General features: G+C 48.1%; 1 protein-coding gene and 1 non-coding gene across 2 annotated transcripts; one reads left to right on the top strand and one right to left on the bottom strand.

Moving 5' to 3' along the window:
- Positions 1-5,259: 5,259 nt before the first annotated feature.
- Trnat-ugu (transfer RNA threonine (anticodon UGU)) lies at positions 5,260-5,333 on the bottom strand. The gene has a single exon. It is a non-coding gene; the product is annotated as a tRNA-Thr (tRNA).
- A 2,217-nt stretch (positions 5,334-7,550) lies between these two features.
- Atp13a1 (ATPase 13A1) lies at positions 7,551-24,088 on the top strand. Its single transcript, XM_047532309.1, has 26 exons — positions 7,551-8,182; positions 10,622-10,711; positions 10,818-11,008; positions 12,753-12,825; positions 13,026-13,181; positions 13,285-13,354; positions 13,436-13,542; positions 14,030-14,159; positions 14,267-14,322; positions 14,507-14,633; positions 14,710-14,847; positions 14,927-15,047; positions 15,509-15,666; positions 16,027-16,202; positions 16,279-16,389; positions 17,499-17,624; positions 18,503-18,611; positions 19,921-20,120; positions 20,206-20,302; positions 21,249-21,409; positions 21,480-21,594; positions 21,677-21,873; positions 22,937-23,079; positions 23,317-23,428; positions 23,517-23,660; positions 23,760-24,088. Exons 1-26 carry the CDS (start codon positions 7,607-7,609, stop codon positions 23,868-23,870), a joined length of 3,795 nt encoding a protein of 1,264 aa, XP_047388265.1. The 5' UTR covers positions 7,551-7,606; the 3' UTR covers positions 23,871-24,088.
- The last annotated feature ends 1,143 nt before the right edge of the window (positions 24,089-25,231 follow it).

Genomic DNA, 25,231 nt, shown 5'->3' with positions numbered 1-25,231 from the left:
GGTGCAGAACTGCATTTGCCCTTTTCCTTTTGGTGCTTCCTTTCTCATTACTACTAACCTTACAGAAAGAGAATGGATTAGAAGAAAATACTACACCAGAAAAAATTAGATAACCTGGAAGAAGTGAACAAATTTCTAGAAATGCATAATCTACTAACACTGAATCATGAAGAGATAGAAACTTTGATTAGAACTACAACATGTGAGGAGATTGAATCTGCAATCAAAAGCCTCCAGTGATAAAAGGCCAGGACAAGATGACTTCACTGGTAAAATTTGCCAAATATTTAAAGAAAAATTAGCAACAATCCTTCTCAAACCCTTCCAAACAACTGAAGAAGAGAGAATGTGAGACCAGGCTCACCCTGAATCCAAAGTCGGACAATGGTACTACAAGAAAAAAAAAAACAGATTTGTCCTTTATGATTACTGATACAAAATACTCATGAATGGAATGAGCAGCATGCTAATGGGATTATAAATGTTGTGTTTACTCCCAGAATGCAAAAATGGGTCAACATAAAAGCAATAACTAAGTATCCCACATTAACAAAAGAAAGGGAAAAGCCTACATGATCAGTCTACTGATAGAGAAAAATCATTCAATAAAATTCATCCTTTTATCATGAAAAACGTAAGTAGATGCAATCAATGGGTACAGAATTTCTGTTTGAAATGATGAGAATTTTAGGGATAGCAAAAACAGTTATGTGACATTATGAATGTACTTAATGAAACTGAGTTATACACCTAAAATGTTAAAATGAAAAATATATGGATGCATATTTTACCACAAAATGCTTAAAGCTCAAAACAAAAACAAAAACAAATCAAACTAATAGAGATGAAAACTATTTAAAAATACATTGGAAGGTGCTGCGACCTATGTAGCATCAACAAAGGATCTGGAGTAGAGGTGATGGGAGATGGAAAAAAAAGCAGACATGGGCTGGGGTTGTAGCTCAGTGGCAGAGCACTTGTCTAGCACATGTGAGGCACTGGGATTGGTCCTCAGCACCACATAAAAAATATAAGCAAATAAAATAAAATTGTGTCCTTCCACAACTAATTTTTTTTTAATTTTTAAGAAAAACACAGACAGAAAAAAGAAAGAAAAAAAAAACCACAGAGACATTTTTAAGCAAAGCTGGGGCCAGGTGGAACACTGTCCTTGATTAAGGAGCGGTAACCCAGAACTAGCTCATGTTTACTATATAGGGTGTCAATATCAGGAAATTAAACTACAGGAGCTTTGTAAATTGTTTAAGACTTATGAGTTATCAAGAGGCTTCTCTGTTTCCTAAAATGTTATAGAGCTAGAAACATTTTGTGGCTATCCTGTTGTCACAGTGTTAGAAACATTCTGGCTATTCTGCTACACCCAGAAAACCCACTGTACTGGAATGTCTGATAACTATTGATGTCAGAGCTAAACATCCACGCTGTTCACATCCTTGCCTTTTGGCAAGAAATGTTTCCGAGGCTTGGCTTTTGCCTATACCACAAGATCAGCAGATGACCTGAGTTCACTCACTTTCCACCGGAAGAATAAACAACAGGAAAGAGACTGCAGATGAAAAGATGAGTAAAGTTCAAGATTTAGCCATAGAAACTGTTATAAGTGAAATGCAGAGAAAAATAATAGAGAAAATGAACAAAACATCAGTGAACTGTGTATTGGTGTAACTACAAATGCCATAATATGCTTATAATTGGACTCCTTGAAAGCAGGGAAGGATGGAAAAAATATTTGAGTATAATGGCTCCAAAATTTTTTAATTATGTATTAAGTATAAACCCAAATATCCAAAAAGATCATTAAACCACAAGCAGAAGATTTATTTTAAAAAATTTACACCAAGGCATATCATTAAGTGCTTCAAGACAGGAAGAAAGAAAAGTTCATTAAAGTAAATAGAGAAAAAAGACATTCACTATAGAGAAGCAAAGATATAGTTGATAACATACTGATCAGAAATAATGCAAATCATAAGCCAGTGGAACAACATCCTTACAGAACTGAAAGAATAATTACATCAACTTAAAATCCTATACCCAACCAAGAATAGCTATTCAATAAAGGGAAATAAGTACTTTGTTTAGACATAATGAAAGAGTTGCAATCAGCATTCTTACTCTATAAGAAATGTTGAAGGAATCCCTGAAGCAGAAGAAAATCTAGACATACAAAGAAGAATGAAGGGCACCAAAAATGACAACTCAAGTAGTCTTAATAATACAAAAGATTTTTACTATATCTAAATCTTTTTAAAAGATCATTGAGGGGTTAGGGATGTAGCTCAATAGCAAGGCATATATTTAGCATGCAGGTGAGCCTGGGTTCAACCCCAGAATCAAAAAAAAAAAAAAAATCATTAATGCTATAAAACAAGAATAATAACAATACATTATGTGGTTATAAAATTAACATGGAAATGCAAAGGATCTGGAATGAACAAACAGTTCTGAACAAAATAGAAAATGAAACTTTGGATAATATAAAATTGCTTAATTTAAAAACCTATAAATGAGCTTTGCTCATTTAACAATGCTTAATTTAAAAACCTATAAACCTGTAGTAATCAAGACAGTGTGCATTTGGCATAAAAATAGATACATACACCAATGGAATAGAAAAAAGTGTCCAGAAATATACTCACACATGTGGTCAAGGGTCTTTTTAAAGTGAACAATGCAATAGAAAATTGTCTTTCAACAATGCTTGACAACAGAATATGTATACACAAAGATAAAGAACATGGATCTATACCTCACAACATGTACAAATATTAACTCAATATGAATCATAGATCTAAATGTAAAACCTAAATTTTCACAGTCGCAAAGAAAATATGGGTAAAACTATTGAACTCTATGTTAAGTAAAAATATTCACACAAATGATGTGTGGGGGTGTTTTGCACTGGTAAGTCATGTGCATGCACAAGGTCCTGGGTGGATCCCCAGCAACACACACACACAAATGATTATGACAAAAAGACAGGACCAGTTTAAAAGTTTTTAAATTAAGCTTCATCAAAATTAAGAACTTTTGCTGGACATAGTGGCATGTGCCCAAAGTTCCAGTGACTCAGGAAGCTGAAGCAGGAGGGTCACTTGCACCCAGGAGTTCAAATCCATCTTGGACAACACAGGGAGCCCCTGTCTCAAAAATAAATCAAGGGCTGGGAAGATAGCTCAGTCAGTAAAGTGCTTGCCTTGCAAGCACAAGGCCATGGGTTCAATTCCCAGCACCACAAAAAAATAAAAATAAAAAATAAAAAAGTGAAGAATCTCTGCATTACGATACTGCTAAGGAAAAAAAAGATACTGCTAAGGAATTTTAGAGTGTTACCATCAATTGGGAGAAAATATTTACAAATGATAATCTAATAAAGTATCATATCCAGAATATATAAAGAATCTCAAGAACTAATAATCTAAAAACAAATGCAACAAACACTTAACTACAGGATTTGTATCAGAGGCATATAAGACCATGAAATGTCATTTGACATCATTATTCATTAAGTAAATGCATATGTCAAACACCATTAAGAATTTAAACTTCCTACTTGGAAGTCTCAAGTTATAAATAAAGCCTGACTATATCAAATGTTGATGAGGACGTGGAGCAACTAGAACTCTCACACCTGCCAGTGATATAAAATGCAACAAGCACTTTGGTGAAGAGTTTGGCAGTGTCTGAAGAAGTTAAGCATATACCTACACAACACCCAATCATTTTGCCTCTAAGAAGAAGAATATAAAATTTCCTAGAGACACAATATCATGTTTTTACAAACTCTTGAATGTGAATTTTCACGAGTTTTATTCTTAATAGGCAAAATCTGAAATTAGCTGAAATACTCATCAAAGGTTGGATAGATCCAGGTGCAGTGGATATCTGTAATCCCAGCAACTTTCAAAAGTTGGATAAACAACAAAAATTTATCCAGCATACATATCTGCTGATGGACAGTGATTGCCTAGAGATAGATTGTTGTAATACAGGGAAGCAACAGTCAGCCAGCTTTGCTGTAGGGTCTGATTGGCTGAGCTGCCTCAGGGAAATTCTTCTTTGTCCCACTCTAGAGACACACAAATCTGCCTCTGCTCACAGAAATCAAAGGGAGAGCAAGAGGAGATCAGGCACCTGCAGAGATCTGAGGTGGAACTAGCAGAGACTGGGCCTGCAGTTCTTCCCCTGGAGAGGGCATATGTGTATTCCCAGAATGTGTATGTAAAGGCATTAGGTTAAGTCCATACCTTCAGTGTCACTGGGAGGTGGTCACACCTGCACCCTATGCACCTGGAGAATTGATTAGAGCCCCGGGTTTGCATGGCTGGGTTGCAACTTCCTACTTAAGAGACACTGGACAGGGGATGGTGATAGGGACAGTGGGGGGCAAAGGGCAGCAGATGTTTGGATGGTGCCAAGTTCTGGCATGCAGCAGAATGGCTGTTGGTGTTAGAGAAGTGAACAGATATAGCACCTAGTATTCTCAGGCCTGGGAACCCTGTTTGACTTTGGAGAGCAGAGGAGAAGGGTGCATTTGTATTGGTGCAGCCATTGTCTTCTGGAAACATGGGTGGTGCCCTAGGAGACCTCACAGGTGGCTACACCTCTGACCACTGCAGCCCAGGATCTTCTGGCTACTCCCAACATTGAGGCCCTTGGTGCAGTCTAGCTTAGTGCCTGGCTGCCCTTCCTATCTGATCACAGGTTACCTACCAGAGCCACCAGCATACCAAAGAGGGAGCTAGACCTGCTGCCCTCCTCAGTATCCCCCAGTTCACCCATCCTGACCAGAACTGGTGCCCCATCACAATAGAGAAAACGAAAAGAACTTTTCCTAATGGAGATGCTAGATTGGGTGGAGAGGGTATTCAGTTACCACACTGCTGGGTGATCATGTGACTGGATAAGGATTGAGGAGGTCCCCTAGAAGGGAGACCAGTCATGGCTAATTGACTCTTGCCACAGAAAGAAATTTCAGGACATGTCAGAAGAGGAACATCGTTAAGATTTATTTAGGAAAACAAGATTTATTCAGTGTATTTATTTAGGAAAACAAGATTTATTGCAGCAGGATTTTATGAACTCCAAGGAAGAAGTACAAGTACTTCAGAGTAGGTGTGCTTTTGGGGTCTCCAGTTTTTCTTTTAAAAGAAACGTTAGAAATAGTGAACATGAGAAGTGTGTGGGGTAGCAACAACCTGGTGAACTCAATTTTCTTTTTTTTTTTTTTTTTTTTTTTTGGGGTGCTGGGGATCGAACCCAGGACCTCGTGCTTACAAGGCAAGCACTCTACCGACTGAGCTATCTCCCCAGCCCCCTCAATTTTCTTAATAATGGAGCACAGGGCAGGTCACAGTGGTCTGGTTCTTTCAGGAACTCTAGGTTGACATCATTTAGTTAATAGATAAGAATATGGAATGTACCCATGAGTCCCCAATTTTTTTCCACTGCTTTTATTTAGTCTGAAAAACAAGTTGTGTAAGTTAGCATAACAATGGATGCATGCATTAATTTTAAACTGCTCATAATACTCTAAGATCGATGGGCTTATTAAGAATTTATATGTAGAGAAAAACAGCCTTGGGAATAATTGTGAGGGTGTTCATAGTGTTTCTTAGATTTAAAGTTATAGTTTCCTATTCCTTCTCTGTTAATCTCACACATGCTAGGCAAACACTCTACCACTGAGCTATATTCCTAATCCAGAACCCAGACATTATTTGTGAACATATGCTGGATTACACATGCTTTCTAAATGGAAAGTCACATTTCAGTTTGGAGCAGATAATGATATAGCTAAGCAACATGAATTATGAATGGACCCATAATTACAATAGTTCAACTTTATTAGAGTGTGAAATTGTTTCAGTAGAAACTACACATCAAATTTTGAATTTTGATTTTTTTCCCCAGGTTAGTTATGTGCAGTATGATACTCTCTCATGATGCTGAGAGGTGGCAGCAGGTTGTGGGTCCCAGTCAGTTATGTGATCACAAGGGGAAACAACTGATTCTCTATATTACAAGGTATATCAAGTAGGTTAGGTGTATTAAATGCACTTTTTACCCTGCAGTCTTGGGGATCCAACCCAGGACCTCACACAAGCTAGGCACTCTACCACTAACCTATACCCCCACTCCTTTTTAATTTTATTTTGAGACAAGGTCTTACTAAATTTCCCAGACTGGCCTTGAATTTACAATCCTCTTGCCTCAGCCTCCTTAATAGCTAGGATTAAAGACATATACCACCATACCGACTTAAATGCATTTTTGAGCAGTGGTGCAGGCCTGTAATACCAGTTACTTGGGAGGATAAGACAAGAGGATTGCAAGTTTGAAACTGGGCAATTTTAGCAAGACCCTGTTTCAAAATTTTTTTTTTAAATGAAAGGGCTATGAATATAGCTAAATGTAGCTCATGCAACTTGCACAAGGTCATGTTCAATTCCCAGTATCATAAAAAAAGGCATTTTTGACTTACATATTTAACTTAAGACATGATCCTACTATGTATATATGCACGTGTACATAAACATACATATACTATATATTTGTACATATGCATATATATAAAATATATATAAATATATATATATATAATATATATTTGGAGTGGGGAAAGAGAGATTTATGTTGTGGTAAGGAACTGGCTCATGTGATTGTGGAAGCTATGCACTTTTTTTTTTCTTAAGAGGGGCTCTTGCTAAATTGCCTAGACCCGCCTTGAACTTTCAGTCCTCTTGCCTCAGCCTCCCTACTCCCTAGGATTACAAGTATGCACCACAGTGATGGACTTACAAAGTCTTACATGTATGTATCTTAAAAATACCCAACAGTAAGGGCTGGGGATGTAGCTCAATTGGTAGTGTTTGCCTAGCACTTCCAAGGCCCTGGTTCACCAGCACCACAAAAAAACAAAAGCAAAAACAAAACCCAACAATATAGCCTACGAATTTGAAACATGCAATAAAAAATCTTAAAACAAGTTAAAAGAAATTGCCACAACACATACATTTTAAAATAGTTATTCTTTTCTCACATATACTAACTGTTCCATCCTATTAATTACTATTAATTGACACTGTTCAGTAGTCCTATTTTGCGGTTGTGTTCAAATAACAGCATTTATGCAACACTACAGTTGAGTAATACATAATTTCACATAATCACCAATTTTGACTTCTTAATTTTAAACTAGTGACTTTATAGTGTATGTGTCGATTAACATTACAGCTTTTGTCTGGTATAGCTGTGTGCCAGGTCAGCTCTGTAATCCCGTCAGCCCCGGAAGGGAGGCATCTCCACCCGGCCCTCATAAGACCCGCCCTCAGGCAGGCCCCGTCCCTAACGGACCCAGTTCCTGAACTCCGCTTTTCCTGGACTGGCCCCTTCTTCTTACTCTCCAGGCTCCGCCCCTCGTGACCGGAGCTGGTGAAGTCACCAAGGAGGGCTCGCCTCTTCCTGTTCAGGTTGTCATGGTGGCGCCCAACCTGCCCTGCCTGCTTTGTCTTTTCCGGTCATAGTCCGGCGTGGCAGCGGGGAAGGCCGATTTAGGTCTTTCGGGCCCTGTCATGGCGCCGCCATGTCTCTTCTTCCGACCACAGGCTGTCATGGCGGCTCCCTGAGAAACCACTTCCGGACCCAGCTTTCTCGGTTGCCCTGGTGCTTCCTACTGCCAGGTCTACCATGGCGGCGATTAGGGTTCACCGGAAGTAATACATCGGAAGTGAGGCGGTGCCTTTGCCCGGAAACGAGCGCGGCTCTGGGAAAGATGGCGGCGGTGGGCAACACGGTGCCCTGCGGGGCCGGGTCTTGTGGGGCCCGGCCCGATGGGCAGCCCAAACCCGGGCTGCAGCCGCGCGCACTCCTTGCTGCCGGGCCAGCGCTCATAGCAAGCGGCGACGAGCTGGTTGCCGCTGTGTGGCCATACCGGCGGCTCGCTCTGCTGCGGCGCCTCACCGTGCTGCCGTTCGCGGGGCTGCTGTACCCAGCGTGGCTGGGCGCTGCGGCCGCCGGTTGCTGGGGCTGGGGCAGTAGCTGGGCTCAGATCCCCGAAGCCGCGCTGCTTGTGCTCGCCACTATCTGCCTCGCGCACGCGCTCACCGTTCTCTCGGGGCATTGGTCCGTGCACGCGCACTGCGCGCTCACCTGCACCCCGGTAAGTGCGCGCGCATGAGCCCGACCCCTGGCTAGGTTGGGCCTCACCACCGATCTCAGCTGCAGCAGTCTTGTAGTTCCCCAGCACGTCCGGATCCTCCCATCTGCTAGGTCTGAGTCCCTAGTGGCGCCCTCTACCCTTTGGCTCAAGCTTAATCTTGACCCCGTTGCTGACTTGCTGTGCGATCCTGTTATGGATTTACTTCGTTTCTCCGGGTGTAATCATTTAAATTCGATAAAGCAAACCTGTAAGACTTGCGCATGACCCAGCATATGTTGCTGTTTGATGGGACCTGTTAGTCTAGCTCCCACACTGTCAAATATTCTGTTGTTTCTCCAGAAACAGTCCTGCCTTCCTTCTGGAATGTCTACTACTTTGATTTTCAAAGTGTGAGGCTATATCTGTGGGGTGGGTTCCCCCCATCTGTGATGCCTGGTCCTAGAACCAAGTAATGCTGTGCAGTGTTCAGCCTCCCATCCATGCTAAACCAAAAGCATGAAATGCAGTGAATTGCAGTGTTTAAGGTGAGCTATTTGTGAGTAAGCAGCTTAATAGCGTGGAGTCTCAATGTCCATCTTTAAGATAAGGGTGGTGATGAGGAGGACTGCTTGGGACACAGCTGCAAGATAGTGCATATATCTTTCAGTCCAGAGTTCTAATTGAATGGATGCTGCTATAGAAGGTGTTGACCACGAACTGTCCTAGGTTGGCAGTTGACATCCAATGACTGCACCACCATCCTCTGTGCCTGCCTCATATGGTACCAACAGGTTTGGAGCCCTGGGCACTGAGGTCTGCCTCCACTGAGACTCCCGTCTAATCCCACGTGTATGTTGACCTCAAGAAGAGGGAAAGGGGAGAACAGAGTTGCAGAGCCACCTTTTTTGGCTTTGAATGTGCATTGGATCCTCTTTCTTTTGACATTGACTTCCAATAAGACATCCCATGCGAGGAGCCCAAACTTCTGGGTTTGGTGACTTTTGTTGGTACAATGAAAGACCCCAACAATAGACAAAGGAAGGGAATTTGGGGATTGTGACATTCTCCCCACACCGTCACTGACTTCTAGCCACCTTTTGGTCTGCAACTAAAACAGTGTAGCTGTGAACTTCCTTTCCAGGAGGAGCTAAGCAGCCTTGGGGTTAGGGGAGATAGATCTGGGTTTGCATCACAACTCAGATGGATGGTTTTACTCTCTGGGTTTCAGTTTCCCCCTCCTGAAAAGTGAGAACGGTAACACCTACCTCCAGGTGCCATTGTGAGAAGCTGAAACGTCATCTGCAAAGTGCCTACCGTGAATCCAGCACCTTGTATTTTGTACTTTTCTTCCATGGCATTACCAGAGTTCATAGTTATGTATTTACCACTGTTTTATGCCTGCTTCCCTGTCTAGTCTAATCCCTTCATGGCAGTTTGTTAGAGCCATGACCATGCTCCTATCCCCTTCTTCCCCCCCAGTCATCACAGGGTCTAGCTGAAAGGAGGGTCTAACAGAGCAGCCATGGAATGAATACAGCTCACAGGATTGAGGGAGTACTGCCTTTGTCTTAGGTAAACAGCATGAACAAAACAGGCAAAGCCAACTGCCTTTGTGACCTTGGTGGGAGAGAGAACTCATTCTCAGCAACTGATGCTAAAAAGAGACAACGTTGAGACACTACCTGTAATCCCAGCTACTCGATTACAAATTTGAGGCCAGCCTAGGCAACCTGATTTCAAAATAAAATAACTTAAAAAAGGAGTTGAGGGTGTGGCTTAGTGGTATAGCACTTGCCTCACATGTACAAGACTTTGAGTTTGATCTCCAGCACCACAAGAAAAAGTGATAACTTTGAGATGAGCATGGGGACATTGCCAGGGAACTTTAGATGGGGCAGCCAGGAAAGGGCTTCTGAGCAGGTGACATTTAAGCAAAGGCCTGAAGGCACCAAGGGAGCCAATTGTATGAATGTGTAATCCAGGCAGAGAAAAGGGCACATACCAAGGCCCTTAGTTCAGTCATGGATAATCCTTGTGTGTTAGAGTACATAACAAGAGGGATGGGGAGAGTCAGAGTGGTAAAGGGTGGGCTGTGACAGGGGCTTGGCTCATAAAGGGGGATGTACTACGTGCCAGCTGTCATTCTCCCCACCCCCTTTGTTCTGGGATCAAACCTAGGGCTTCATACATGCTAGGAACATTTTTAGCACGTAAGTTGATGTCAGCTCTGGGTGTTGGATACTATCCATGACCCAAGCTTTATGATATGGGACCAGGAGCACAGTGAGGTGGAGTCCCTTATACAGTGACAGACTGGAAAATAGCCAAGCCAGCATCAGAGCGCGGTGACATGTTTGGAACATGACCATGAAGCTGCTGTGCCCACGTTGCCCCTACCCCATGGGAGCTGCGGATCCATGGGTTGAGAAAGGCTCAGTGGCAATGCTTTGCCTCTGGCAGGAATACAACCCTAGCAAAGCGACCTTCGTAAAGGTGGTACCGACCCCCAACAATGGCTCCACCGAGCTCGTGGCCCTGCATCGTGATGAGGTAGGGACCACCTCCTGGGACACCCAGATCAAGGGCTTGGGAGGGATTCCTCGATGCTGATGTCCCTCAGGTCAGAGGCCTCTGTCACAAACACCTTCTACTGCAGGGTGAAGATGGGCTTGAGGTGCTGTCCTTCGAATTCCAAAAGATCAAGTATTCCTATGATGCCCTTGAGAAAAAGCAATTTCTCCCTGTGGCCTTTCCCGTGGGAAACACCTTCTCATATTACCAGAGCAACAGAGGGTTCCAGGAAGACACAGAGATCCGAGCAGCTGAGAAGAAATTTGGGAGCAACAAGTGAGTTCCTGTTACTGGCCCCTTTTGCATTTCTACCCTGCTCTGTTCTGCACTTAAGGTGTCCAAGAATTGAGACAGAGGAATCTGACTTTTAGCCAAACATACCAGGTGAACATGGCACCTTTGGGAAACATACTGTGCTCTAGAATCCCCCAAACTTGTCTGCTGACATAAATCACCAGAGGGCCTAGAACAAGGAGCCCTTGCCCCATGGTGTGAGACTCTTAAACATGCTACTTCTCAAGGGAGCGTGGCCCATGGCTTTCCTCAGCAGCAGTCCTTATTTTGCTGTTCTTGCAATTTCCTTCTTCCTGTTAAATTTGTTCTTTAAACTTCTGTCCCTAGCCATGTATGTTATGGTGCACACCTGTAATCCCAGCTACTCATGAGGCTAAAGTAGGAGGATTGCAAGTTCAAGGCCAGCCTGAGGAACTTAGCTAGACCCTGCCTTAAAATTTTAAAAAAGCTAGGGATATAGCCCAGTGGTAGAGCACTTAACTCTATTCAGGGTGCAAGAGCCTGAATTGAATGCCCAGTACCACACACACTCAAGGATATTAGTAGAGCCGGAGGTGGAGCTCTGTGGTAGAACACATGCTTAGTATGTGTAAGACCCTGGATTTCATCCCAAGTAACAAAAGAAAGACATTGATGGTCACAGTAGCTATTCTTTTGTATTGGGTAGAATGACAGATGCTCTGAATGCGCTTTCTCCTTCAGTCTTTACCAAAACCACATATGCTGACATGCATCCAGGAGGGGACATCTTGAACTTGAACTTCAAACCCTTTCAAGCTCCCATCCTGCCCACTGTGGCAATGGTCCTCTTCCTGGAAACCTACAAGATCTCCCAAGGGATTCTTTCCTGGCTCAATGACTTTCAGAAAATTATAAAAGTGTTTATCATGATTGTTCATCTAAGGTGAAGATTTAGAAGAAGGATTTACCATTCTCCCATAGCCTGAGATGGAGCACATAAATGGACTGTCATCGACTTATCTTTCATGCCATTTTCCCTTGAGTAGAGGCCCCTAACAGGATACAGGATGGGAGCCCGTTGTTATGGGTTGTTTTTACAACAGTGGGGTCATTCTTTGGTTTCATCATTTCACATCCCATGATATCTGGGCATGTCCATTCACTTCAAGGGCAAAGCAAAGCAAGGATGGCCCTTGTCGGTTGGTCCTTAGACTGGGCCACCACGCAGTGCCACAGAAGACACCCTTGAGCCAAGCTCTGTGAATTCTAGGGATTTTATTCAGGAGGTTAGATAATCCCAGTTCCACTGGGGGTAGGACTCAGGATCTGTGTTTTAGACCCCCCCAGGGAGAACCCACAAGGGAAATCCACAAGCCAATGCCCAGCTGTCAGCACCACCTCTGTAACTTTAGGGCTCCCCTCTGATTAGACACTCCTCCATTTGCTTTATCACCTGTCCAGGTGGCAGGGTTCTGATCTTGCTCCAGGCCCTCTAGGTGAGTGATGCCAGAGGAGCCCATTGCAGATTCTGAAGCCTGGGTTCTGCAGAGCAGGGGGCTGCGTGTGGCCAATTTGTCAGCACTGGGCAGAGCAGAACCAAGGAGGAATCATGGTTTAGTGGAGCTGCCTGTGTGGAAGCTTGCCGTACCTGGGTCCTTGTTTCTCCTGGAGGCCTGCAGTGTCCCCAAGTGGAGGTGTCAGGGATAGGACCTTTGCACCTCAGAGACTTGGCATCAGTCTGGATGTGGGGTGTGGTCTCTTACAGGGCTGAGATGGTGGTGCCTGACTTCTCTGAGCTTTTCAAGGAGAGAGCCACAGCCCCTTTCTTCGTGTTTCAGGTAAAGGAGTAGGTCTGTCCTTATCCCTGCCCCCTCCCTTGGATCTTTAACAACCAGTGCAAATCTGCCACCTCCAAACCCCAAAACCTCTCCCTGTCCTCATGGGTCAGAGCCTGTGGGTGGAACTTGTATCCCTCAGGTATACAGGGCTCCAGGGGGGAGGACCAGTGAGCATGGATGGACAGTCCAGTGTCCCACAGGTGTTCTGTGTGGGGCTGTGGTGTCTGGATGAGTACTGGTACTACAGTGTCTTCACACTCTCCATGCTGGTGGCTTTTGAGGCCTCCTTGGTGCAGCAACAGATGCGGAACATGTCAGAGATCCGGAAGATGGGCAACAAACCCCACATGATTCAGGTACAGCCAGCAGGGCATTCTGGGGTGGGGGCATCCCTGCTCATTCTTGGGGTAAGTCCAACACAGATGTGTCTTTTGTGCTGACAAACACACCCCCATCTAGGTCTACCGAAGCCGCAAGTGGAGGCCCATTGCCAGTGATGAGATTGTTCCTGGGGACATTGTCTCCATTGGTGAGACCTCTTTCTGTTATATCTAGGTGGAAGCCCCTGCCTCAGGTCCACTGGTCAGTTCTTGCATCCTTCCCCCCACAGGCCGCTCCCCCCAGGAAAACCTAGTGCCCTGTGATGTGCTGCTGCTGCGGGGTCGCTGCATTGTGGATGAAGCCATGCTCACAGGGGAGTCGGTGCCACAAATGAAGGTGCTTGGGGGCTGGGGGAACCTTGGTCCACTCAGGTGATCTCCTGGCCCATTCATAAAGGAGGTAATGGGCTAGGAGATCATCTGATCTGGGATCCTGTCCAGGCACAGGTGGAGGAGGCAAAGTGGGCTTAAGTTAATGCTATGGACAAGAGGTAGTTGGGGGTGGTATCAGGGGCTGAGGTGAGAAACTGCAGGCATGTGGAGTATATCCAGACACCTGAGAATGTTGGACTGAAGCAGGCAGGGAAACCAGGGAGGTTCTTAGTAGAGACCAGGTGTAGAATCACAGGGATCAGTGCTGCACATGTATGTGGTGAGAAGACAGGAAGAGACCTGATGACCTGGTGGGATTTGCTAAGTCAGGTACAAAAACCCATGGGGGTCAGACTGGCTCATCCTAGTCTTAGGGTCCAGCTCTCCAGAGACTCAGACCAAGGAATCCGAGGTGGGGGATGACCATCAAGATCTTTCCTCTTTCCCTCCAGGAGCCAATTGAAGACCTTAACCCAGACCGGGTACTGGACCTCCAGGCTGACTCCCGACTCCATGTCATCTTTGGGGGCACCAAGGTGGTACAACACATCCCCCCACAGAAGGCCACCACAGGCCTAAAGCGTAGGTGCCTCAAGGGTGTCCGAGGGTGTCCTGGCTCCCACCGCCTCCCCTTGCATTTGCTTGATCATGAGGTACTTGAATGATGATGGCTCTGTTTGTCTCCCCAGCGGTTGACAATGGGTGTGTGGCCTATGTCCTGCGTACTGGATTCAACACTTCCCAGGTGCGAGGCTTTGACCAGGTCTAGAGAGGACAGGCCCTGGGGTGGGTAGTGGACAGCTGAAATGTCAACCCATTCAGACCCGGAACATAAGAGGATCTGGCCTTGATGCTCTCAGGCAAGGAAGGCCACCCTTCCCCTGCAGGTCTCCCAGCCAGAAAAGGCTTCTGTCCTTCTACCCCTCTAGGGCAAGCTTCTGCGCACAATTCTCTTTGGGGTCAAGAGGGTGACTGCAAACAACCTGGAGACCTTCATTTTCATCCTTTTCCTCCTGGTCTTTGCCATTGCAGCGGCTGCCTATGTGTGGATTGAAGGTAAACAACATCACCCTGATGCCTCTTTGAGACCTTGCTCCCTTGGTTCTTAGGCTGGCAGGCCCTGTCTTTGCAGGCACCAAGGACCCAAGCCGGAACCGCTACAAGCTGTTTCTGGAGTGCACCTTGATCCTCACCTCGGTTGTGCCCCCCGAGCTGCCCATCGAGCTGTCCCTAGCTGTCAACACCTCCCTTATTGCCCTGGCCAAGCTCTGTGAGTGTGAAAGGAGGGACTGGGGTACTGACTAGATTGGGTCCTGGTGGGAACTCTGACTCTGACTCCCACTCCCCAGACATGTACTGCACCGAGCCCTTCCGGATCCCCTTTGCGGGCAAGGTCGAGGTGTGCTGCTTTGACAAGACAGGAACCTTGACCAGTGACAGCTTAGTGGTGCGTGGTGTGGCTGGGCTCAGGTGAGTGTCAGAGATCATGGGCCTTAGGGGTGCCCAGCAGAGGGGCTTCTGGGAAATCAAAGGACAAAGTCTAGCCCAAACCCTTGAAGTAAAGACCTGCCAGAGACCCTGCCTCAAAGATCTGCTTGCTGGGGTTCCCCATGTTGTCCTTTATAGGAATAAGTCCATTAGCATGAGGGCTTACTTCAGGCCCAGAGCCGCCAGCTCAGCCTCTATTCCATTCTAACCATGTGACCCCTTGCACAATGGATGACCTCTGGGGCCTTCTGTGAGGCTGGTACAGTCTCATAAGGACCCAGACTCCTCCCCAGGCTGTACTTACTGATTGACACAGAACAAGTGCTTTGTTAAGGTGTATCCGTGGTATCCCTCACTGGCAATTCCTGGGGTCCCTCCCCTGGTAGAAGTACAGCCTCTACCTTTGCCTCTGTCCTGTAACCAGCTACTCCCCATCCTTGCAGAGACGGGAAGGAGGTGACCCCAGTGTCCAGCATCCCTGTGGAAACACATCGGGCCCTGGCCTCATGCCACTCCCTTATGCAGCTTGATGATGGCACCCTTGTGGGTGACCCCCTTGAGAAGGCCATGCTCACAGCTGTGGACTGGACACTAACCAAAGGTGAGGGACTAGGGTTTCAGGCTGTTGTGGGTAAGTTGTCTTCTCTGGGCAGGTGGGTCCACAACTGTGGTGTTAGCCTAAACAAGTGGGCACAGGCTCACCTCAGTCCCGGGACAGGGCACATCCTTGGGTGTCCTCCTGGATTGGAATCCACACTGTTCTGGCTGAAGCCACAGTGCTAGCATCCTCCAAGTTCAGGTCTCCCAGCTCTGACCCCCTTGGAGCCAAGAAGCCCCACCTCTGGAAAGGCCCTGGGGGAAGCGGGAAAGGAAGGAGGTGGGGAGGCTGGGCGGAGAGGTGGGGGCTTGGCTGCCTCTTTGGAGCAAAGCCCCCTCAGGACTCGTACTTATTTGTTTCCAGATGAGAAAGTATTCCCCCGAAGTATTAAAACTCAGGGGCTGAAAATTCACCAGCGCTTTCATTTTGCCAGTGCCCTAAAGCGAATGTCCGTGCTCGCCTCCTATGAGAAGCTCGGCTCCACTGACCTCTGCTACATCGCGGCTGTGAAGGGGGCCCCCGAAACCCTGCACTCCATGGTGAGCCTGCCCTAGTCCTGGAGAGAGGTGGGGAGGGCAAGGGACAGACAGTGACATCCCCCTGCATTCCCTGCAGTTTTCCCAGTGCCCGCCTGACTACCACCACATTCACACTGAGATCTCACGAGAAGGAGCCCGCGTCCTCGCACTGGGGTACAAGGAGCTAGGGCACCTCACCCACCAGCAGGTAAGGATCTAGGCTCTTCATCTGCCATCCTTCTAGCTCCTCCCCTCTCCCACCTTCTACCTTGTACCTCAGATCTCAGCCATGGGACTGTCATCTGGAGCACATCTGGGCCCGATCTGTCCCGACTCTGGCATGTCTTTAGAGAATGGCAGGAGGCATAGCAGATTCCCATCTCCAACCCCACTCCTGCCCTTCCATACTTTCTTTTTTTTTTTTTTTTTTTTTTTTTCTTTATTTTTTTTATTATTGTACACAAATGGGATACATGTCGTTTCCCTTCCATACTTTCTGATCACCAAAATGCGTTAGCAGCATCCTCAGCTCTCAGCCTCCGTCTCTTCATCCACACATTCTTCTCCCGCCTCCTTTGCCAACACAACCACCCCTTTGCCTGCTTCTCCCTTGGCCCTTATTCAGTCTGCTTATATACCAGAGCCTCAGCATCCTTCTAGAACTAAATGTCAGGTTGTGAAGTTACGTACAGAGCCCTAGTCTAGGCCTAGGCTCACAGCCAGCACGTGTCCTTCCTTGTGGTCACTGTCTTGCTCCTGAACCTGGAACCCTCTGCTCCCCAGTGGCATAGGCCCTTGTCTTTTTAAGTCACCATCTCTGAGGCCTTCCCCACACCCCTAAATGCCACCTGTTGCCCCATCTCTCTGATGACACTCAGCACTCTACTTTCTGTGATTCTCTTTTATTATGTTTCTCTTGGTACCCCGTGATTTCCCTGAAGGTACAGGGTAGGTAAGGGTTATCAGCTACAGGAAAGAAAGTCCCCAACCTTTTGGACTCAGAAGCTAAGTCATAGTGTTCCATGACATGCCCGTGTCCACAATCAGAAGGTAGAGGCATGATCTGAAGGCCTGGACCCCCAAGCCACTGCCAGACCCCATCTTTTGAGAATGCCTGGTATCTTCCTTATCTCTCTCCTAACCCTAGTCTGACTCTCCTTCAAGGACAGGACCTTTCCTTCCATCCCCCACCCCAAAACACTGTCACATGAAACTCTAGTTGCTGAGAAAGAGCCTGTCGTCTCCACTCCAAGGGAAATGCAGAGTGGGAACTGGCGGGAGGGACAGATGGTAAAGGCACCTCACATCTGTCCACAGGCCCGGGAGGTCAAGCGTGAGGCACTGGAGTGCAGCCTCAAGTTTGTTGGTTTCATCGTGGTATCCTGCCCTCTCAAGGCTGACTCCAAGGCTGTCATTCGAGAGATTCAGAATGCATCACACCGGGTACGGGATGGGCCAGGGAGGTGGCAGCAGAGAACAATGTCAGCCTTAAGTCTCAAAAGTGAGATTTTAGCCAGGTGCAATCATATCTGCAGTGCTCACTCTGCCTCGAGCCAGAGGACAATCCAGAACACTCTTGACCCTTTTCATGTTACCGCCACACATCCCCCAGTATCACTGGAAAGCAGAGACTGTTCTCCCACTCCCCACCCCAGCCCTGTCTTAGAGAGAAATTTGCAGCTCACATTGTTGGGGTTGAGGGAAATGAATCGGTAGTTCTGGTCTGTCCTGGTGGTTTTGTTGTTTTGCTTTTTACAGTGCTGGGGCAGAACCCAGGGCCCTGCACATGCTTGGGAAATGTTCTATCACTGAACTCCCTCCATCCTTTTCCTAGGAGTTTTTGTCTGGCTCTGGTGGTTTGTTTTTTCTGTTTTGGGACTTGGAATGCATTTTAGGGTGTGGGAGATAGGTAATCGGTCCCAGATGGTAACAGCTCCATGAAAGGCCTATTGGTTCCTACCAGGCCCTCAGAGGTCACAGCCCATCCTTCCCATTACTAGAATGTTCCCCACATAGGAAACTGCTAAGCCAAGAGGGTCTATACTAGAGGCTGGTGCTTAATTTGTATTGCAAACAAAAATTACGAAAGTTTGGGATTGAAAATAATTTATGGATGTTCTCAGAACTCACACATACATATAATTTTTGCAGTATCCCCTAGGTGGGGGTGGATTGTGGCCCCAATCCCTGTTTGGGGTCAACATTAGAGGGCCTGGACCTCCCTCCACATCCTGCCTTAGAGATATGATGGCCAGGTCTCCAGACTTGGGTTCTGCCCTGCCAGGCCCACTTTGCTAAGCCTTCACTCTTGTCTCCCCAAGGTGGTCATGATCACAGGCGACAACCCACTCACTGCCTGCCACGTGGCCCAGGAGTTGCACTTCATTGAAAAGGCCCACACGCTCATCCTGCAACCTCCCTCAGAGAAAGGTGATGCTCCGACACAGCTGTTGGGAAGGGATGCAAGGGAGATCCTAGTCCAGGAATAGCTCCTGTCCCAGTATCCTGCCTCAGTAAATAGCACAGTGTCCTCAATCACCTACTGCCATCATGGCATTGCTGATCATACCCCCAGGTCATTGAGAAGCTTACAGGCAGTCACTGGAACACTGGTTCCAGGATCTGCAGTGTTTATTTACAATAATGAGCCACTGGTGGTTACACCAGCTCGGGGTTCCTGCACATTCCTAGAGTCACTGGCTACTGCTCTAGTGGCACTGGCTCCCTGGCCATCTCCTAATAGGCACCTTGGGCCCAGCAGGCAGTCCCTGTACAGGTACTCCTCTCCCAAGTTAAGGGTCTTCTGGACTCCCCAGCACCCAGTGAAGGCACCAGTAGTTGCCCCTGTTTTATACCCAAGGAAACAGAGGTTTTGAAGTGAACCTACTTGGCCCAGTTCACTTGATGTCACTGGCACAGAGTGTGCTCAGTGCAGGACCTGGGTGGGTAACAACAGAGGATCATAAGAGGAGTTACCTGGAGCAGTGGCAACATAGGGCTGTGGGTAGCAAATGTTTATAGGACCAGGTAGTGCTGGGTAGGATCCAACCAGGCCAGCTCCTGCAGCCAGCCAGCGGCCCCTTGGAAGGGTCGGTCCCTGGACCCTGGGATTGTATAAAGGTGGCCCAGAGGGAACAATCAGAACTATTGATTGACAACAGAGCTGATCTAAACAGCCACAACAAAAGCCAAGAGGAGCTTGGTTTCCCTCCCACTTGTGACATTTCCAGGGTGAGTGGTCCAACGTTGGGTAGGCTGCTCTTGGTCATCTGCATCTTCAGCTCCTGTATTCAGGCCAAGGCCAAGAGTTCTGGAAAAGGAGAAAGGAAGAGGAGAAAGAAAACACACAACTTGGGAGGGAGGCTGCCCTAGGAAAATGGGGTTTAAAGCAGGCAATGGAGATGGAAAGCATTAGGCAAGGGATTGGTATCGAGGGTGCTTTGTACAAGGTGAAGGGTGGTTTCACTTCTGAGATCAGGCAGACTGGGTTTGCATCTGGCCCCATCACGCAATCTCAAGCAAATTGCTCAGGCTATACCCAAGGGTTCCATGAATGTTCTCTTTGGAAGTGCCTGGAGCAGGAGCAGGATTGGGCATTTGGTGAGCCTATGCTTTTGGTTCAGGTGTCCAGGGCTCAGGTCGTGGGCGGAGAAGTGGGGGTTGGAAGATGGGGGATTCTAGAGGAGAGACTGACTAGTGGGTGGCTGAGCACCCTTCCCTGACCTTGGATGCCCCACAGGCCAAATGTGCGAGTGGCGTTCCATTGACGGCAGCATCGTGCTGCCCCTGACCCCGGGCTCCCCAAAGGCACTGACCCTGGAGCATGCACTGTGCCTCACAGGCGACGGCCTGGCGCACCTGCAGGCCACCGACCCCCAGCAACTGCTTCACCTCATCCCCCATGTACAGGTGTTTGCCCGTGTGGCCCCCAAACAGAAGGTGCGTGTAGGGCCCTAGGGAGGCAGGGTACTGGGGACCCTGGGATAGGCACACAGCCCCCACTCAGCATGTCTCTGCCATTCAGGAATTTGTCATCACCAGCCTGAAGGAGCTGGGCTATGTGACCCTCATGTGTGGGGATGGCACTAACGACGTTGGCGCCCTGAAGCACGCCGATGTGGGTGAGCCTTAATAGCAGCTGGCAGCTGTTCCTCCCTACAGGGTTCTGGTGTTGGGCACATATCACTGTGCAAGAAAACCTGGCCTTGGTTGCACACAGGCAGTCACGAAGGCACCACCTCCTATGAGGAAGCAGTACAAGGGATGGGAAATCCAAGGGTCCCAAGGTCAGAAAGGGATGCAAGTGACAGACACAGAGGGTGGGAGAGATGGGGCAGTGGGGAGGGCAATTCAGAAAACCAGGGGCCAAAAATGATTGCTAGTGCTTCATAGACTGGGCTCTGCCAAATGGACACCAGTGTTAAATTAAACTTTAAAGGTCAACCTGAAGTTGTTTCTGAGCTTTTCCAGTGTTTAACTGCTTTACCTACTGAAGAATTGTGTGAAGAGTTGTCTTCTTCCAGTTATCCTCCTTAGGCAATAAGTTTCTTTGAAAACAAGTGGAGTCATAACCCTTTCAGTGTTGTATTTTTTTGTTGTTTTCTTTGTTGTGGATTTTGTTTTGTTTTGTTTTATTTTGGAGGGAGTACCGGGGATTGAACTCAGGGGCACTCGGCCACTGAGCCACATCCCCAGTCCTATTTTGTATTTTATTTAGAGACAGTCTCACACTGAGTTGCTTAGCACCTCACCATTGCTGAGGTTGGCTTTGGACTCATGATTCTCCTGCCTCAGGCTCCCGAGCTGCTGGGATTACAGACTTGCGCCACCATGCCCTGTGTGGATTTTGTTTTCTTAAGTAGTTTATTGAAAGCAAAATGGGCATCTTCTGAGATCTCTTTAGGGAGGTCAGGTGAAATAGATTTGGAAACTGTTCTGGACAAGAACAAGCTGAAAAACTTGGGGGTGGTCAGTGGTTCTGAGGCTGGCATGTCCAGTTCTGCGATGAACAGATATACTGGAGTCTGTTTCTCAGGGCCTTACCTCCTACTCCTGATGCCTTACCAGGTGTAGCACTCCTGGCCAATGCCCCCGAACGGGTCGTTGAACGGCGACGGCGGCCCCGGGACAGCCCAGTTCTGAACAACAGTGGTATCAGGACCACCTCCAGGACGGCCAAGCAGAGGTCAGGGCTTCTGCCCCCTGAAGAACCACCAGCTTCACAAAGGGTGAGTCTCTGGAGGGAGAGGCTGACAACCACTTTGGCCAAGGCTGATCCCCTGCTATCCAACCCCACAGGACCGCCTAAGCCAGGTGCTGCGGGACCTCGAGGATGAAAGTACGCCTATTGTGAAGTTGGGGGATGCCAGCATCGCGGCACCCTTCACCTCTAAGCTCTCGTCCATCCAATGCAGTGAGTCCCAGCCCCCACTATTAAGGCCCTGCCCGTCCCTGTACAGCACCCCACCCTCACCTGCCTTTTCTTACCCCACAAGTCTGCCATGTGATCAAGCAAGGCCGGTGCACATTGGTGACCACACTGCAGATGTTCAAGATTCTGGCACTCAATGCTCTCATCCTGGCCTATAGCCAAAGTGTGCTGTATCTTGAGGGTGTCAAGTTCAGCGACTTCCAGGCCACACTGCAGGGGCTGCTACTGGCTGGCTGCTTCCTCTTCATCTCTCGTTCAAAGGTAGGCCCTGGAGGTGCTGGGAGGCCAGGGCCAGCTAGGGCTGACTGTTAAAGGCCCTGCCACGTGCTATCCTTTCACCCTCACAGCAGCCCCTGAAATGTGAACTCTTTTTTTGCAGTGGCAGGGCAGGGAAGTGTGTACTGGGGATTGAACTCAGGGACACTTAACCACTGAACCACATCCCCAGCCCTATTTTGTATTTTATTTAGAGACAGGGTCTCACTGAGTTGCTTAGGGCCTCGCTTTTGCTGAGGCTGGCTTTGAACTTGCAATCCTCCTGCCTCAGCCTCCCAAGTTGCTGGGATTACGGCTGCTGGGATTATAGGCGTGCACCACCATGCCTGACTCTGAAATGGGAACTCTTATCCCTGTGTTGTAGTAGGGGATCCAGAGCCCAGAAGCTGTGTCTAGGGTGTTATAGGAAGTACCAGCAGGTTGGGTGTAGGCTGTGACTCCAGGATCCTTTGCGTGGCATACCTTGGGGACCCCCAAGGTTCATGGACTGTGGTCCATAATTGGGCCAGAATCCTATAGACAAGGAGGGGTCAAATGGGGAAACAGTTACCAAAAGCACTCAGAGGGTATGGAGGGCCATGCAAAAAACTAAGTGGGTCACAGGCTACATGGGACCTCCTTATGGAGTCTTTATGCCATGCTGATCTTCAGGCTTACCCATAAAGAGGGAGCTGCTGGCAACCAAGAACTGAGCATAAAGTCCCTGACATGTGGGCTGACACCCCAGTGTCTAGTGTTTAGGAGTTCAGTGGGGTTAGTTCATAGTTGCCCTGTGGGCCCCACGGACAGCTTTGAGTGGGTTCTGGTACAGCAGGAACAGGGAGAATAGGATCTGTTATTGATTAAGACCCCTGAGACTGCTGTGGGGAGTATAGACACAGGGCTCAAGGCCCAGACCAGGGCAGCAGTGCCAGCTCACCCTAGGGTTTTGTGACCACTGTCTGTACAAGGCCTCCCAGGAGGGAAAGGGTATAGCTTTGTGCTGACTGGGTAGGGTGGCCCTAGGGCAAGCAAGGCCCTGACCCCACTCCCAACCCTTCTGCTGCAGCCCCTCAAGACTCTGTCCCGAGAGCGACCCCTGCCCAATATCTTCAACCTCTACACAATCCTCACGGTCATGCTCCAGTTCTTTGTGCACTTCCTGAGCCTTGTCTACCTGTACAGTGAGGCCCAGGCCCGGAGCCCTGGGAAGTAAGTATTGTCCCCAAAGGAAGTAATGTCACTATGATTGGAGTGGCAGGAGGATATGTGTGCAGATGTTTATAAGAGAGCCTGGGGGTCCTCTTGGTTATTGGGAGGGGTGTGAGGACAGCAGGGTCAGGTGGGTAGGGGATCCTGGCTCTGTGCTAAGGTACCAAGGAACCATAGCAGGTTCATGAGCAAGAGAGACTCTTCCCTTGCCCACCCCAAACCCCCAACTCTCTACAGGCGGGAGCAGTTCGTAGACCTATACAAGGAGTTTGAACCAAGCCTAGTCAACAGCACTGTGTACATCATGGCCATGGCCATGCAAATGGCCACCTTTGCCATCAACTATAAGGTGAGGTCTGACCCCTTGCCCAGCACACCCTGCCACATGCCCTCTTGGCCCCTACCACATGCAGCCATCTGTCCCGCTGTCCCCACAGGGCCCACCCTTCATGGAAAGCCTGCCTGAGAACAAGCCCCTGGTATGGAGCCTGGCCGTATCACTCCTGGCTATTGTTGGCCTGCTCCTGGGCTCCTCACCTGACTTCAACAGCCAGTTTGGTCTTGTGGACATCCCTGTGGAGGTGAGTGCCCTGCAGAGCTACATCTGAGGCTAGCCTGGGCCCAGCTGCAAAGACCTGGTCACAGGTCCCCAACTCATCAGCGCTCCCTGCTCTTGACAGTTCAAGCTCGTCATCGCCCAGGTCCTGCTTCTGGATTTCTGCCTGGCGCTCCTGGCTGACCGTGTCCTACAGTTCTTCCTGGGGACCCCGAAGCTGAAAGTGCCTTCCTGAGATGGCGGTGCTGGTACCCACCGTCTACCCTGGTTGCCACCAGGTGGGAGCCCTGCCAGGGCCCCAGAAGAAAACAGTGTCCCCCACCCCTACCCCCATGGTGAGGCTTCCTGACCTCACCCTTGGAAGACTGAGCTGGGGCCCCCACAGCCTTCTGCTGGCCTGGCTAGTGGAACCAGCCCCTTTGTTAAATAAAGCAGCATCCAGGATTTTAAGAAGCCATGCCTCCATGTTGTGTGTGCCACATGGGGGTCATTACAGATGACAAACCAGATGAATCTCAGGTACTGGAAAAGGTTAGGATTGGTAGTCTTTTTCCCTGAAACTTCCAAAAATACATGCTATAACAGTGTGCCTTCTTGGTGGTATCTTAGATGTGTAGAACATGATCTATACCACTATAGATACTGACTTGGGTCATGTTTCTTAGGGTCCTATGCCATGGTGCCACCTTACATCACAGATGGAGGTGGCAATTGCCAGGGTCTGACAGCCAGGATATGACCCAGAATCCTGGCTTAGCCCTAGTACTCTGATAGTGTCCTTCCTTTCAAGGGACACACTACAACTCAGTTACAGAGTAGTGAGCTGAGGATGTAATGGTAGAGCACTTGCTAGCATGTGTGAGGCCCTAGGTTCCTTCCCCAGTACCAACAGAAATAAAAAATAAAAATAAATTGTGGAATGGGTAGCATAAGCCAATTAGATTTGCCTTTCCAAAAGCCAAAAACTTAAGGAAGCAAAATTTTACACATACTTTAAAGTTTTTTTTTTATTTCCAGCCAAAAATCCCACACTGCTGTATGTGGATGCATCTTCATAACTGACTTAGTTGCTTGTAGTCAGTCCCCTCCTGCCCACACGTGGCTAGCTTCATCAGGCAGTGTGCCATGAGTAAAACCCTGGGAACAGCAGCCAGATAGAGGCTGAGGGAGGGGGCCGAGACTGGCAGTGAAGGGCACTCACTGGACAGGGCCTGAGGAGGGGAAGGGGAACCTGATGCTACCTAACAGGAGCTGCTGAAGTCACCAGGAGTTAGATGTCATATCCCTGAGACAGGGTCCTCTGTGCTCCTGTCCCTAAGAGGGGTATTCTGACTACACTCAGGGGGCACCAAGAGCCAGGTCCAGCGTTGAAGACCGGGGGTGAGGGAGGAAGCAGGTCACAGACTGGGCCCCAGGACATTAGCGGGTCTTTGAATTCGACTGAAATAATGCAGAACATCAGGCCTCCACTAGGGGCCACCATTGCCCGGATGGGGTGTGCGTGGATTCCGAGATCCCACGTATCTCGGGGCATGGAGGTTACTGGGTCATAGGGTGTGGAAGTTTCTGGGACAGACACCCCAGACCGACGATCTC

Source organism: Sciurus carolinensis, chromosome 17 (genome assembly GCF_902686445.1).
Source record: "Sciurus carolinensis chromosome 17, mSciCar1.2, whole genome shotgun sequence".
Taxonomy (NCBI): domain Eukaryota; kingdom Metazoa; phylum Chordata; class Mammalia; order Rodentia; family Sciuridae; genus Sciurus; species Sciurus carolinensis.
Note: the sequence above shows the minus strand (reverse complement) of the source record. Positions and strands in the feature narration are given on the sequence as shown.